The sequence below is a fragment of the Pseudorca crassidens genome, chromosome 7, assembly GCF_039906515.1.
Source record: "Pseudorca crassidens isolate mPseCra1 chromosome 7, mPseCra1.hap1, whole genome shotgun sequence".
In the NCBI taxonomy this organism is placed as follows: Eukaryota; Metazoa; Chordata; class Mammalia; order Artiodactyla; family Delphinidae; genus Pseudorca; species Pseudorca crassidens.
In genome coordinates this window covers 53,454,665-53,469,894 of record NC_090302.1, presented here as the reverse complement: position 1 = coordinate 53,469,894, position 15,230 = coordinate 53,454,665, and the positions used below count along the sequence as shown (strand labels likewise).

At 36.5% G+C, this 15,230-nt stretch overlaps 1 protein-coding gene across 7 annotated transcripts in view; it reads left to right on the top strand.

Annotated features, from left to right (window-relative positions):
- Positions 1-15,230, top strand: part of PUM3 (pumilio RNA binding family member 3) — a 46,869-nt gene that overhangs the window by 6,459 nt on the left and 25,180 nt on the right. For all 7 annotated transcript variants that reach the window (XR_010945012.1, XR_010945011.1, XR_010945010.1 and 4 more), the window contains exons 3-12: positions 85-303; positions 2,912-3,047; positions 3,641-3,716; positions 5,762-5,855; positions 6,117-6,183; positions 7,594-7,768; positions 8,753-8,856; positions 9,855-9,933; positions 12,075-12,173; positions 13,095-13,148. Coding sequence is in view for 3 of the 7 variants with exons in the window: in XM_067744265.1 (XP_067600366.1) it covers positions 85-303; positions 2,912-3,047; positions 3,641-3,716; positions 5,762-5,855; positions 6,117-6,183; positions 7,594-7,768; positions 8,753-8,856; positions 9,855-9,933; positions 12,075-12,173; positions 13,095-13,148 (1,103 nt within the window). In the remaining 4 variants the exon portion in view is untranslated. The remainder of the gene's footprint in view (positions 1-84; positions 304-2,911; positions 3,048-3,640; positions 3,717-5,761; positions 5,856-6,116; positions 6,184-7,593; positions 7,769-8,752; positions 8,857-9,854; positions 9,934-12,074; positions 12,174-13,094; positions 13,149-15,230) is intronic.

The window sequence follows — 15,230 nt, the reverse complement described above, 5'->3', positions numbered from 1 at the left end:
ATTTTCTGTAACAAATACAATCCAGTGGATAAAAGATCTAGGCCCGGGATCATTGAACTAACAATTATTTATTATTGTTACTAGATTCTGGTTCTTCAAAGACATTCCCAAAAAAAGTTGTTAAGGAAGGTGGACCTAAAATCACAACTAAGAACTTTGAGAAAACGGCCACAAAACCTGGGAAAAAAGGTGTGAAGCAGTTCAAGAATAAGCAGCAAGGGGATAAAATACCAAAGAACAAATTCCAGCAGGCAGATAAATTCAACAGGAAGAGAAAATTCCAGCCAGACAGTAAAAATGATGGTAAGCACTGATTCCTTTAGCAGAGTTTTTGCAGAAGCGCTGCCTTGCCTGAGCTATTGCCTGAACCACCGTGCACAGGGACTCTAGAAGTCTGGTAGAGACCTTCTGTTCTTGTTCCTTGACAGGCAACACTTGGGGTGGGGGCGGGGGAAGGTAGATGGGATTAAATAAAAAACAGAAAGCATCTTCCCTGGTCAAAATTGTCCTCTGGTACCTAGAATTCCTTACTTCCTAGGCCCTTGCTGAATTCCCCTAGCTGTGGAATTAGGCTAAATTGTATTGGCTTTATGCATTGGAACCTCAATAAAACATTCCTTTCTGTAGGCTAAAATTAATGAACTCATTCATTCAACAAACAAATACTTAATACTTAAATTTAATACTTAAATAACCAGTGTGTCCCAGCTAAACATCCACCTTGGCTAAGGATGCCCTGGTGAACAAGAAACATATAGACCCTGCCCTCACAGGGCTCAGGCCACTCTAATATCATCAACCCATCAGATGGCTCAGACCCGGTAAACAGTTCCAGAGAAGGTATAGTATACATGTGACAGATTTGACTTGAATTGGTTGAACAGGCTAGGTTGCTAACTGATTAGAAGTGTTGGCAGGGCTCCTCTTTGTTGAAACAAACTACTAATCTCTTCGTCATGATGTTTAAGTGGTTGTCTCTAACCCAGAGCTTTGCTGTCTGTTGTACAGCCTGCCCTTGCTGTGCATCATCTCTCCTGCACTGGTCTCAAACGAGCAGCTTCCAGGTTACGCGTGCTGTCATGCATATGCCTTCTCTGCAGCATCATGAGAACTTCTCTGGTGTCTTTCATACTCTTTTTCTCCAGCGTGGCATAGCCTGACACTGCTCCTTTGCTGCCAACTGAGACCACTCCATGGGGCCTTTTTACTCCAGTTCTTTAGACCTGATCCCTGTTCTCTCCTCTGCCTAGGGCTGCTCCAAGACAAGGGTGTAGGGAGAGAGGAAAGGAGGGAGATTTTCATTATTTCTCATTAGGCCTGGAGGATTCTTTCATGCTCTAGCTTCCATTTTTTCTCTTTTCCCCTTCTCTTCCAGCTTCTCTTTCCTACCTACTCTTTCCTAGCTTCTCTATTAGGTCCTAAATCTTCCTTTCCACACTGGAATTCTTGACACCTGCATTTTAAGTGCACACACATCCTCGTCTTATTATAGTGGAGCCCTGGTTCCTTTTGCTATAGGAGATAAGTTCCCAGCATCTCAAAATGGAACTTTGATTTTATTTTCTCAGTTTTATACCAGCAACTGAGGGGGATTGGATACTAGACATCCCCAGAATTGGTTGTATCTGCTGCAACCCAGCATGGCATATGTCAAGGGTGCCCAAATATTTGTAGAATTAAATGAACTCTGGATTAGTTATTATCCTCTGCTGCATAGTACATGATGCCCTAATATTAATGGTAAATATGCCTTCTGTTGCCTCTGTTAATCCTCTGTTACCAGGCTGGGAATAAGCAAGTGAGCAGAAAGGGGAGTAACTAAATACACTGTAGTATATTGAACGCCATTAAAAATTATATTCTTGAGGAATATTTAGTTTCATGGAAGAATACTTACAGTATAATAATGTTTAAGTAAAGACATAAGGAAATTCATATAAAACGTGTAGGGGAAAAGACAAGAAGGAAACAGTTAATCCCTAGGTTTTGAGATTATAGGAGAATTTTGGTTTTTGAGTGTACTTCTAATCAGAGAAGGGGAGATATCTAGAAATAACTTATTCTCCTAAGGGTTCTTTGCAGGGTACTCATGTAAATAATACCCATTTTATTAAGTTTTTTTTTTGTTTGGCCTCTTTGGGTTTTTTCATTCAATTAATAAGTTATTTAGATTGTGAAGACCAACAATAACCAATAGAAAGATACTCGACTTTTATAGCATGACCCTAATTGTAGAGAACTGAGGAATTTTGATTGTGCATTGTCATGAGTAAGAGACAGCAGAGAATAAAGTTTTAGAGCCACGTCTGGGTTTGAATCCTGACTCTGCCACTTAGGAGTTAACGTGACCTTGGACAAGGAACTTACCTGCTCGGTGCCTTTGTTTCCCTGACATGAAGGGGATAATAATAGTACCTACCTCGTAGGATTGTTGTAAGAATTAAATCACTTAATACATAACAGCACTCAGAAGAGTGAATTTTTGAATATGGTTTTTCCTATGTTAGTTTGGACTAATTTTTGTTTTCATTGAGAACTGATTATACCTAAAGTCCAATGATCTTAATGTTCTATAGTAAAATTTTATTTTACAATTGAGAAAGATGCTTAAACTTTTTAAATTGCTTTTATAATCTGTTTAGTTTCCTTTTGTTTTCTTAATAGGTATCCTGTTAAGATTAAATAAATAGCTGTTGAATAAATGAACAGTTGGTGTCAACCAAATTTAAAATGTGTAAACTGCTCAGAAAATGAAATAAAGTATAAGTTGGTAGGGAATGATGTTTTCCTCCTTCTAGTTTCCTCAGTGAGTATTGATCTTGATTAGTGATTGCCATAGGTGCCTAATTTGTCCTTGTGTATGGCACTGAGAATGTTAAATGTAATTGAAAATAATTTCTGTAATGACTAGACACAGCAGTCAAGAAACCCAAATGGGATGAGTTCAAAAAAAAGAAAAAAGAACTGAAGCAGAGCAGGCAACTCAGTGATAAAACCAACTACGACATTGTTGTTCGGGCAAAGCAGATCTGGGAGATCTTAAGAAGGTAATGCTACTTAATGGCATCTTTATTAGGCCCTTTGAGATGATGGAGGAGTAACAGTGTACCTAGTAAATAGTGAAATGTCCTAAGATAAATGACATAGCGCTTGGGTTGTTTAGGGAGTACTCATAATACTCCGGTAGAGGCATCAGTGTTTGGATGTCTGCCTGTTGCAGAAATGTGTGGAATCATTCGGATGGTGTCAGATCTGCTTATGAAAATGAATGAGAGTTAAAATGGATTTGACATCCTTCCTGAGAAATTTCTGAGAAAATGAAGGACAATTCTTTTCGGCTAGGTTTTAAAATACTTGAGTACTTGGTGTCTTGGACTTGTTTTATTATTTTCTTTACTTTTGAAGTTCTGGCTGTTAAGATTTAGATTGATGCGTAAAATTATACCTTGTGAGATGAGTTTCTGCCTTTGAGAAAATTACTTTTCTCTGGCTGCTCTGGAATAGTAATTTTAATGTCCAGTTTGCTCTCTCCGAAGAGAAAATCATACTGAACTGGGTGAACATACACTGGTTTGGTTTTTATTTTTGTGTGTTTAAAATAATGTCTTTACTTAGGCTATGTTTCCTGCCTCTTTTATAGAAAAGATTGTGACAAAGAAAAAAGAGTGAAGTTGATGAATGATTTGCAGAAGTTGATTCAAGGGAAAATTAAAACTGTAAGTAGGGCATACTCAGTTGCAATTTTAACAATTGAAATTGACTTGCAGTAAAGGGTAGTTGACCATTGTGGCAGGTGAAGTTGTTTCTGTTTTTAATGTATTTGGCCTCAAATTTCAAATACCTTTTATAATACTGATTAAAAAATGTAATAGTGAGAGACCTTACTGCCGGGAAATTATAAAAAGGCTATCAAGTATTTGGCTGTTCATTTTAAAATAATTTACTTAAAATAAATCAGTGTTCTCTTAAAGTTATCTCGAGAAATTTATTAGTTCAACAGTGTTCGTTAGAATGTCTTGCTGTGAACTCTACACTTTTATATGTTCTAAACTGCTGGCTCTTTTGTATGTGTGATGCAAACACATGATTACTTTCTTCCTGCGTTTACAAGCATCATGCAAAGATCTTTATAATAGATTTGGGACTTCTGAATTGATTTTTGTTGTTGCTGTTTAATCCTGTTTTATAGTAAACTTCTGTTGATTCTTGTGTATTTGGATAAATACTTAGTGATGTTCACTTGTAAGCCAACAGACTCAGTATGTTTGGAGACCCTTGAGGGGCAGCCTTTGCCGAACCACGTACGTGGGTCTAACCAGATGCTATATTGCAGTTTGAAGGACTGTCTTAAAATAGTGAGTTCCCAGCTGCTGCTTTCTTAAAGCCAGCAAGGTCTTTTTAGTCGGAACTCCTCCTCGTCTCTAGCAGTAGTCTGTTACACTCAATTTATAAATACTTTACACTCAAGATCCTTTCCCAATTACCCTTAGGTTATTACTGCATGCCCATGGACTTGGGGGTTAGTCTGGTATTCAGATACCCACTCTGCTATTTAACATACGTGTGCCTTTAGACAATAACAGCCTATTGATTATTTACTGTGTGCTAGGAATTATGCTAACCAGTGCATACTTTGTATCCTTTAACTTAGTCATCATCCCTATTAAACGTTTGATACATCTGGGCTCAGAGAATTTGAGTTTCATCCCCAGGGTCCCAAGGATAGCAAGTTCCTTAACTTCTCATAAACTTACTTTAATCTATAAAGTGCTAATAACAACAGCCCACTTTTAAGGTTGCTTTGAGCTTAAATGAGAAAAATATACTTAAGCACATATATTGGTTACATAGTAGGTAATCAACATATGCACAAAACAGCCTTATTTCTTTTTAAAAATTATTTTTAAAGTTTTATCAAAAATGTCTATGCAAATCTCCCTTAAGGAAATTCTTCGGAAATCCATGACTTTAATGAAGGTATACCTTCACCTTCTGACTTGTTAGAATTTAAAAATTTAAAGACAGACTCAGCAACGAGTAATAAGCACTATTAAAGTAGACTGTAGCATATAAAAAATAATAGTGCATGACTGACTATCTGCGGTTATTGCTGTAGAAAGTTGATCAGCAAGTCCTTCAGTGAGGATCTAATCCATCCAATAGTTGTGAGGGGGCTTGGGTTGGAGAATCAGATTTGAAATTCTAGGAATATAACTGGATGTATGTTCAGGGATTATAATGAAAATGTGAGAAATGGAGTGATTAGCTCATAATGTAATTGCCAATGTGTATCTAGATTATTATAATAATTAGGTATAATTACTTATGTAGTAATACTTTGGTTGCCAAAGCCAAACATTCTTAGATCATTTATATTTTTAGAAAAATCATAGAATAATAGAATTTTTGCATTGAAAAATTCCTCTTTTAGGGAAAGTAACTATCAGAGAAATGAAAAATGAAGTGTGTATAATCATTAGACAGGTTTGGTTTGAATTATAATGATAGAATCTTGCAGAATACTTAAATGCATTCCTGTCTCGATGCTGTACCGTAGCCAGCAAAACCAAAGAATGCCATTCTGAACAATTAAACAAGAATTTCTACTCCCAAGTAACCTAGGTTTGATTAGCTATGAAGACCCTACTTTTTTTTCCTCACAAGGAATTGTAAAAGAGGCAGCAATACAACATAAATAATATGATAGAAACATATATTTTCAGAGAGAATTTGTCTAAAGGCCCCACCTGTTTTCCTGCAGATTGCGTTTGCACATGATTCAACTCGTGTGATCCAGTGTTACATTCAGTATGGCAACGAAGAGCAGAGGAAACAGGCTTTTGAAGAACTACGAGGTATTTCTTATATATATTTCGTAATTGTTTGTAAGAAGTCGCTTGTTTTCTCTTGAAATACCCAACACTGTCCTGGAAAAGAATTCTGTTGAGGGATAGCAGTGTGTCCTCTGCAGGACCTTTGCTGTTTATTTGTATTTTTTGCCTGGGACAAATAGGGAGTTATTCGTTTGTGTTCCCAAGATTGTGCAGTTAGTTCTTCCCTTGTTTCTGGAGGACTGGAATGAGGTTATCATTAATGTAATGTATTTTGTTTTTCAGGTGATTTGGTTGAATTAAGTAAAGCTAAATATTCCAGAAATATTGTTAAGAAGTTTCTCATGTATGGGTGAGTTGTTCTATTTATAAAATATTTTTTATTAGTTTTTTAAAGGTGTGGATACCTATTGTGTGCAAATAAATGTTGCTTAAAAGTTGCATAATAGGAGGCTTAAGCAGTTGCTTGTGATGTTTGCAATGAGTATGGTCTTAAAAAATTAATGTTATTAAAATTAATGTACAATGATGGTATTGTCTTCATTGTTCTTACGAGTATATCTTGAAGCCCTGGAAGAAGAGAAATGGTTATAATGAACTTTAAATTAGTCACCAGTTATTTGGAAGATGGAGTGATGGGAGGGGCAGGTGAGTAGGCTCAGAAGCAGGGTTAGTGGGTTAGGAAATGTCGAGATGGGAGGATTTCCTAAACTAGGTGGAATTGATACTTGTCTTCCTGTCTCAAGTATAATAATGGGCCAAAATATGCTAACCAACAACAAAAAGTACAGCTGACAAATTTTCAAAAACTGTGTTCCTGACTAGAATTACTGGCCGCTTGATTATTTTAGGATAGAATAGAAATATTTGTGATTAAGCCCTGTTTTAAAAGAGAATCCTGGGGCTTCCCTGGTGGCGCAGTGGTTGAGAGTTCGCCTGCCGATGCAGGGGACACGGGTTCGTGCCCCGGTCCGGGAGGGTCCCACATGCCGCGGAGCGGCTGGGCCCGTGAGCCATGGCCACTGAGCCTGCGCGTCCGGAGCCTGTGCTCCACAACGGGAGAGGCCACAACAGTGGGAGGCCCGCGTACCACAAAAAAAAAAAAAAAAAAAAAAAGAGAATCCTGGCATATGTTTTATTCATATTATCCTGCATGTTTGACTTTTACCGTCTCCTTTTCTCCTTCTACCCCGCTTCTTTTAAGCTGAACAATTTACTAATGGGAACTGACATTTATTGAGCACTTACTATGTGCTGGTTACAGTTTTCAGTGCATCCTAACTCATTTATCCTCACATCAACCTTATTCTTTCTATTCTATGACTAGAGAAGCTGAGGCACAGAGTGGTGAAATACCTTGCCCGGGGTCTTTCAGCTGGTAAGACCCTAGGTCTTTTCAAACCGAGGCAGGCTGGCCCCTGAGTCACTTAGAAATGCAAGGTAGAGGGAATTCCCTGGCGGTCCAGTGGTTAGGACTCCGCAGTTTCATTGCTGAGGGCCCAGGTTCCATCCCTGGCTGGGGAACTAAGATCCTGCAAGCCGTGCAGCGCGGCCAAAAAAAGAAAAAAAACAGAAAAAGAAAAGAAAGAAATACGAGGTAGAAATACAAGGCAATTTGATTTTCCTTCTCGTAGCGTTTCTCTGTGTTAGCCACCTCCACACACAATGATGAGCTGGTCTCGGAAGAAGTGTGTTATGTTTTGTTGCCACCCATCTTTCTCCTTCTGTCACTTCTCTTTTCCCATGGTCACGCTGGGTTTAGGAGTAAAGCACAGATTGCAGAGATAATGAGAAGCTTTAAAGGTCACGTGAGGAAGATGCTGCGGCATGCGGAAGCGTCCGCCATCGTGGAGTACGCCTACAATGATAAAGCCATCTTGGAGCAGAGGAACATGCTGACAGAAGAGCTCTATGGGAACACATTTCAGCTTTACAAGGTGACATTTCAAGACATTTTTCCTAGAGATTTTACTTTCTCTGTGTGCTGTTCCTTACCTTCCAATGCCCTGTTTTCAGAATGTATTTTTACTTTGGTTGTTCCTTTAAGAGACTACCTCATAGCCTTTATCCTCTTGGATTATTTTGTCTCTGGTGTAATAAGCAAGTGATCATACTTACATTTCATTCTCCTAGAGCACAATCTTTAAATCCCCTATAAATTAAAACTACTTTTGTTACTCCTTCCCAAGTACTGTGTGTAATGCTTTGGTACTTCTGTTTCTACAGTCAGATAGACCAAGGAAGAAGATTCTTAATAGTCAGTGAAGCTCTGTAAACACCCCTTAACCAGCTCTGGTTGAAGGGCATCGAGCTCCCTGTTGCTGCCTTCTCCCATGTTTCCTCATGTTTGTGGATTACCCTTCCCCGGGTCATATGCAGAGAGGAAGCAGAGTAGAGAGACCCAACCTTGGATTTAGTACAAGGCTAGTAATGGGACTAGGACAGTTAAAGGATCAGTTTCAGACTTTAGGATACAAATACACATATTTATCTCAAGGGAGATGGATTGATTCCTGAGTTTCTTCTGCTAGTCAGTTTCAGCCCCTGGGTTGAACTTAGTGCTTTGTTTCCTTTGTCACAGTCACTATAGGAATATCCAGCTAATTACAAAACCTGGTGGCAAGAATTTGTTAACTGACTACTTGATCTTATGATTAGGCACATGCTAGGTGCTTGGCAAGTATGAACTGGCTGGTTGGTTATTTAGCTTGGCTCTGGAAGTACGATGGTGGGTGTATAGAATGAGAATTAGATAATCAAAAATTACCCTGTGAGTGTATCTACAGCGGGGCTTTTGTTATGTAAATATGGCAAATCTAAAAATTTAAGTTTATGTAAAATGACAATAATTGATTTTCTTTGTTCCGAAGTTGAAGAAACTTGATTAAATTTAGAAGGGTTTGATTTTTCTTCTGTTGCAGTCAGCAGATCACCCAACTCTGGACAAAGTATTAGAGGTACAACCAGAAAAACTAGAGCTTATCATGGATGAAATGAAACAGATTCTAACTCCAATGGCCCAGAAGTAAGGAAGCTGGTTTTTTTTTTTTTCTTAACAAATGGCATTTGAAGGAGGAAAGTTTTACATAGCCTTTGCAGAGAAAAGGTGGATAGTTTCCCAGTTATAGTCTGTTATTTAAATTGGATTGTGAGACCTAAAAGCCCATGCATTTGGCCTTCGTGGAATTTGTACCACAGTGGAGTGGTTAGGGCATTACGTCTGGGACCAGACTTCCTGGGTGTGAATCCTGGTGCCTCTCTCAGTTACTACCTGTGACCTTGGGCAACTTAACTTCTCTGTGCCTCAGTTTCCATATCTGTAAAATTACGATAATAATAGTATATATTTCATAGAGTTTTATGAAGATTAAATGGGCTAATATTTCCAAAGTGCTCAGAACAGTGCTTTGCTGTTAAAAACAACATGTTTTTGCCGTCTCCATGGACACTCCGTGTGAACTTGAAGTCTTTGGTGCCTGATCGTTAGCCTCCACTGTACACCTGAATTCACCAAGTGTCACACTAGGAGGCTTGGATCAATTAGGTATTGTTGCAATTGCTGATACTGTTTTGATCTATTTAGGATTTAACTGCTAAAATGATTTTGTGAAACTGACGCATTATAAAGGAGGCTTGACAGAAAGAAAATAGCCATTAAAAAATAGTCTACATGTGGATTTCTAATCACATGTCCATTGTTGTGTAAAAGAATATAGATGTCCTTATTTAAGAAAGTCGAGTGTATTTTGAATGATAATTTCATATTTGCTGATTAGATACTAGAAACTTGTACTCTGGTCTTGGTTGTAGATGGCAACCAAGACCTATATATATTTTAATAGGTCTAAAAGTTTTCTTTTTTTAGTCTTAGTATTGCTAAAGATATGATTTATTTTATGACAAATGACATTTGCTAAAACCATTTCACTTGTTTTGATTATTTTACGGCGACCGAGGTTACCTATCTCTGTATTATTGTGGTACCATTTCTGACTTTTTTTTCTTCTTTTTTTCTGTTTTCAGAGAAGCTGTGATTAAGCACTCACTGGTACATAAAGTATTCTTGGACTTTTTTACCTATGCACCCCCAAAGCTGAGATCAGTAAGTTCTCGGTTTTAGGTTTTAAACTGAAACATGTAGAACTGTGTAAAAAATGTGGAATACTGCTTTGATGTATATTGGCTTTTGAAAATTTTAAAGAATTGTTTCCTTATTTAGAAAAGATAATGTGCTAAACTCCCTTTGAAGAAGTCTACTAATTCCATTTAGATTTTTGCCAGAAAGACAGTAGAATTGACCATAATTTTATCAGTTTCATTGAATTTTTATATTTTAATTATAATCCAGAGAGCATCCTCTAGCTTAACCTAATCAGAAAATTAACTAACATGGAGGAATATTCAGCATTCAGGGAGTTCAGAATTCACCTGTATTGATACAAAAACGAAAAATTATATTGGTGTTAAAAGGTTACGGGAGGACACTAAGTGAACCGTGAAAAACTGGACCTTACATGAGAGTGAAGGTACATTGTACTGCCCTTCAAGTCAGTGATGGGAATATAGATGAGAATTCATTTAGTTCCCTGAATTTTGCTTGCCTCATCATACTGTAAACTCATCATCCATTTGTTCTCATTCTAATAATAAGTGATAAGCAAGTAACGAGACTCACGTCTTTTTAACAAATATGCCAGATTAAACATTCATAGGAATTTTGACCCTCTCAAAATTGACATGCAGAATAGTTTTCCAAGAGTAGCCGCCTACCTAAGCACGTGGTTCAGTGACCACAGCAGCTGCTGATTCTCTTTAGGGGATTTCTCTCTTGTTCTGGCACAGCACAGTACCTCACAGTTCTGGATTTACTGAGGCAGGACTTTATTTTCAGAACTGAGAAAATAATCATTTGAATATATTCCATAGTAGAAAGTCTTTATCTTTTTAATGTTGAATATGTTTTAGTAATAGCAAAAAATCATTGGGAACTTAGTGTGAATATAAAATAATCAGACAGGTCTTTGTGGCCCTGGGGGCATTTTCAATAGAGAGACTTTTAAAAAAAAAACTTCTGGAGGTAAAAGAAGCATAATTGGAATATATGTTTAACTCCCCAACTGGATAGCTTTGAAGAGATTCATGAGTTCAGGTATGTAAGCTGAAAGCTGTGTTCTTGAGATTTATCCTGGAAAAAGATTGTGAGATAGTTAAGGGTGAAATTGCTGTTCCTTATTGATCAAAATAGGCCACTTTTCTCCTTCCTGGCAGGAGACTTTGTATTTATTTAATATAAATTTTAAAATTGGGAATGGACTAAACTGGCCCCGCAGCTGTTAGCTGGCAGAACTCACTTATGTCCTATATGCTAGACTTCCAAATATAATTATGAAATTATATACATTGAAAATAACGAATGAAGATTAAAAATAAGCTAAAATTACCTTGTAATAAACTAGCGATTGGGTTTTTACTTAAAGGTCATTGAGTAAAGGCCTAGTGAAGACCTAGTCTAAATGTTAATGTAGGGGTAAATATTTCTTAGAGAAATGTTATTTAAGTGTCTTTATGGTGAATTATTAATATGATTTCCAGAGGTAATCCAGTGATAAATTAAAAAAGAAAAACTTTTTCAGACAAAATGAGTGTTTTGGTTTTCTGCTTGTTATATACATGACTCTTTTAGGGAAGAAATTTTATTTATTTTATCTGGCTTTTTTATTAAAAACTCCCTTCTTCCCACAGCCAACTCTTAGATTTCTTTTTCTTGAGAAGTCCTTTAGAATATACTATATGTATACAGTTGACCTACAACAACACGGGGGGTGGGGTGCCGACGCTCCCGTCCCCCTCAGTGGACAATCCGCCTATAATCAGCCCTCCCCATCAGCAGTTTTGATTGCGGATTTACCCACCTTCAGATGGTGTAGTGCTATAGTACATATTTACTGAAAAAAATCCACGTGTAAGTGGACCCGCCTGGTTCAAATCGCACTCGGGGTCAACCGTATACGTACTTTTTTGAACAGACATTGGTAAAACTCAGGGATTTTAATAGAAATTGCCTGCCAGCAGGACTTACTGCTCTTGATGGAAAAGAATGTTTCCAGGAAGCGGTTGTTAAATTGTTTGCTACCTATACTTTCTGCCTTTCATCCTCTGTGCATAACTGCTCCTTAGTAGACAGATTGTGAGAAAGTAAAAAGAAAGAGTAAACCAAAGCCCTGAACTGCATTTATTCCCCAGGAAGTGATTGAAGCCATCCGAGAAGCAGTGGTATACCTGGCGCACACACACGATGGTGCCAGGGTGGCCATGCACTGCCTGTGGCACGGCACGCCCAAGGTAAGCGTCAGTCAGGGCTTGACTTGCCTCTCCTTAGACTTTTTCGGTCTCCTTGGGGTTGGGGTTTTGCCCTCTTGCGCACAACAATATTATCTTTGCAAAGTTGTGCCTCAAGGCCTCACAGAAACTGGCTCCCCTTTGAGCCTTTTGTTTCTTCTCTACTGGAGTCTTCTTAAAGTTTGAAAACCTTGGGTTGTCTCATATGGGGAGGCGTGTGTCAAGCAAGTAAACACACTATTTATGTTAGGCTTAAGTTTATAAAAGTTTTGGTACCTGTCAGCCTCTTTGATTCCTCATTTAATGATCTTGTTGTGGGAGAGGGAGAGGAAAGAGAAGAAAATAAGCAGCTGTGCATTTGCTCCCATGGTTCTTAAGTACTTTGAGGGAAAAAGTAATGATCCATATTAATTATAGAAGCTTAACAGAAATTATCCTCATTTCCTTGATTGGTATAATTCTGCCTTTAAAAGACAGTTGTATTTTGTTCACTTTTTTCTTTCGTCCACTTTTTAATACAAATTTAATTTCTCCTCAACAAGTAATGTATTGAATGCCATCTGTATGCTAGACTTTTATGCATTTGAAGACAGTTCAGACATTGGAAGAGGGATCTCAGTTCTTACTATAAAAGGAGGTAGTTTCACTAGGTTTGCCTTGCAACTAATAATTTTATGGTTCCATATTTATGTCTCAATGGATTGTCACATAGAAGTCTAAGATTATAATAGCTCTGAGAGGACTTATAGTGTATTGCATTTTTTGGTTCTGGTTGAATAACTATTTCCACTAATGAAAAGTATGCCACTCCAATGGAAGTTTAATATTATATAAAATTTTTAACTATGAAATACCTTAATCTATAACTAATCCATAACTAAACCTGTAGCTATAAGTTCATTGAGACAATTTTTCTTTTTTAAGGACAGGAAAGTGATTGTGAAAACAATGAAGACTTATGTTGAAAAGGTGGCTAATGTAAGTATAAAAACTACATATTTCTTGGGGACTTCCCTGGCGGTCCAGTGGTTAAGACTTCGCCTTCCAATGCAGGGGGTGTGGGTTTGATCCCTGGTTGGGGAGCTAAGATCCCACATGCCTCGGGGCCAAAAAACCAAAACATAAAGCGGAAGTGATATTGTAACAAATTCAATAAGGGCTTTAAAAAAAAATGGTCCACATCAAAAAAAAAAAATTCTTAAAAAAAAAAAAAAACCTACGTATTTCTTTCAACTATTTTTAACAATAAAATGTATTTATATCTATTATAGGAAATTTGAAAAGTTCAGAAAATTACCAAGAAAATTATTTATTGTTTCATTTTGTTATAATCTATTTTTATGCATATGCATGTCTTTTTATATATTATTAAATTTACACAAAATGAATTTCTCCTTTTTTCATTTAACATTTTACTGTGGCAATTTTCCATTTTTATTAGATAAGTTTTGAAGACCTGATATTTAGTCTCTAGGTAAATTGCACTTCAGAAACTTGTTACCAATTTTCATTACCACCAAAACATAAAAAAAAGTGAAACTTGTCTCTTTTCTTAGATTAAATTTGTAGTGTGGTCAAAGAAAATTTTAGTTAAGTTTTATAATTCTTTGGAATCTTTTGGAGATGGTATAACAGCTTTTCGAATGAAATTGGAGGATATAAAAAGTTTTTTCTAAAGGATTAGTTGCCTCAAAAAATAGTATTTCTGTGTATTTAAATACTAAATAGTTTTCCATAATAATTCTAAAATATATGTAGTAGTAAGCATTAGTTTTCAATTTTTGAACTATTTTATATATTATGTTTTATAGCTTCTAATTTACAGGTGAACTAAAATTAGTGATATCAACAACTTTTCCCTCTGAAAAATCCAGTAAGAACTACTGGCATCTAGTGAATACTTGATATAGTAAATGCTAATTCAAATTCAGATAAACCGGTGCTCTGTGATTGTATACATATCTGTTGTCTTCTGTAGGATTCAAGACTAGGAAGAGAGTTAGTATAAAACCACATAGAAGGCAGCTAACTTGGCTGTAACAAAATGAAATAAGAGGCTCTCTAGTGAGGAGTTTTCAGAGTATGAGAGAATTTTATGATTCATAATTCATCATTAAGTAAATCTTTTTGTATAACATTTTAGTTTGAATATTTTAAATCAGAAATGAGTAAAAATAGAATGTTAATAGAAAGTTCTATTAGGTGGAAGGGAGGGATAAACTAGGATTTGGGATTAACATATACACACTACTATATAGAGTGGATAATCAACAAGGACCTACTGTATAGCACAGGGAACTCTACTTAATATTCTGTAATAATGTAGATGGGAAGAGATTCTGAAGAAAAGATGGATATATGTATATGTATGACTGAATCACTTTGCTATACACCTGAAACTAATACAACATTGTAAATCAACAATAGTCCAATATAAAATAAAAATATAAAAATAAAATGACATCAGAAAAAATGTTCTGAAAGGTATTAATAGTAAAAGACACTCTTTTGTAATAAAATTAGATTGTTTTAATTTTACAATTTGGTTACATCAACAGTAAATTTTTTTGGACAACCTCATCCCCACAAGGTATTGCGATGTTAGCAAATTAACAATTCAGTGTCTCTTTTATCTCAAGGAGTTGCTTCTAAAGGAGTGAGATAAACTAATATAACCCATGGATTTGGTCTATGGGTTATTTGGAAGTATTTAATTTCCAAATATTAGGGATTTCTTGATATACTCTGTATTATTTCAGTCTTTTGAAATTTATAATGACTTATTTTATGGACCAATGGATGGTCTACGTTAATGTCTTGAAAAGAATATGTGGGTGCAGTCCTCTATAAACGTCAGTTAGATCAAAATGGTTTGTAGTGTTTTCATATCATGGATGTTTTTACTGATTTTACTTATCATTGTCTAGTTCTATCAGTTGCTGGGGAAGTGTGTTCAGACTTCCAAGTATAATTGTAGAATTGTCTATTTCTCATTTAAATTCTGTTCCACTTTTTGTATTCACCCAGAGAGATTTTACGCTTTGGTGTGCCTCCGTGTGT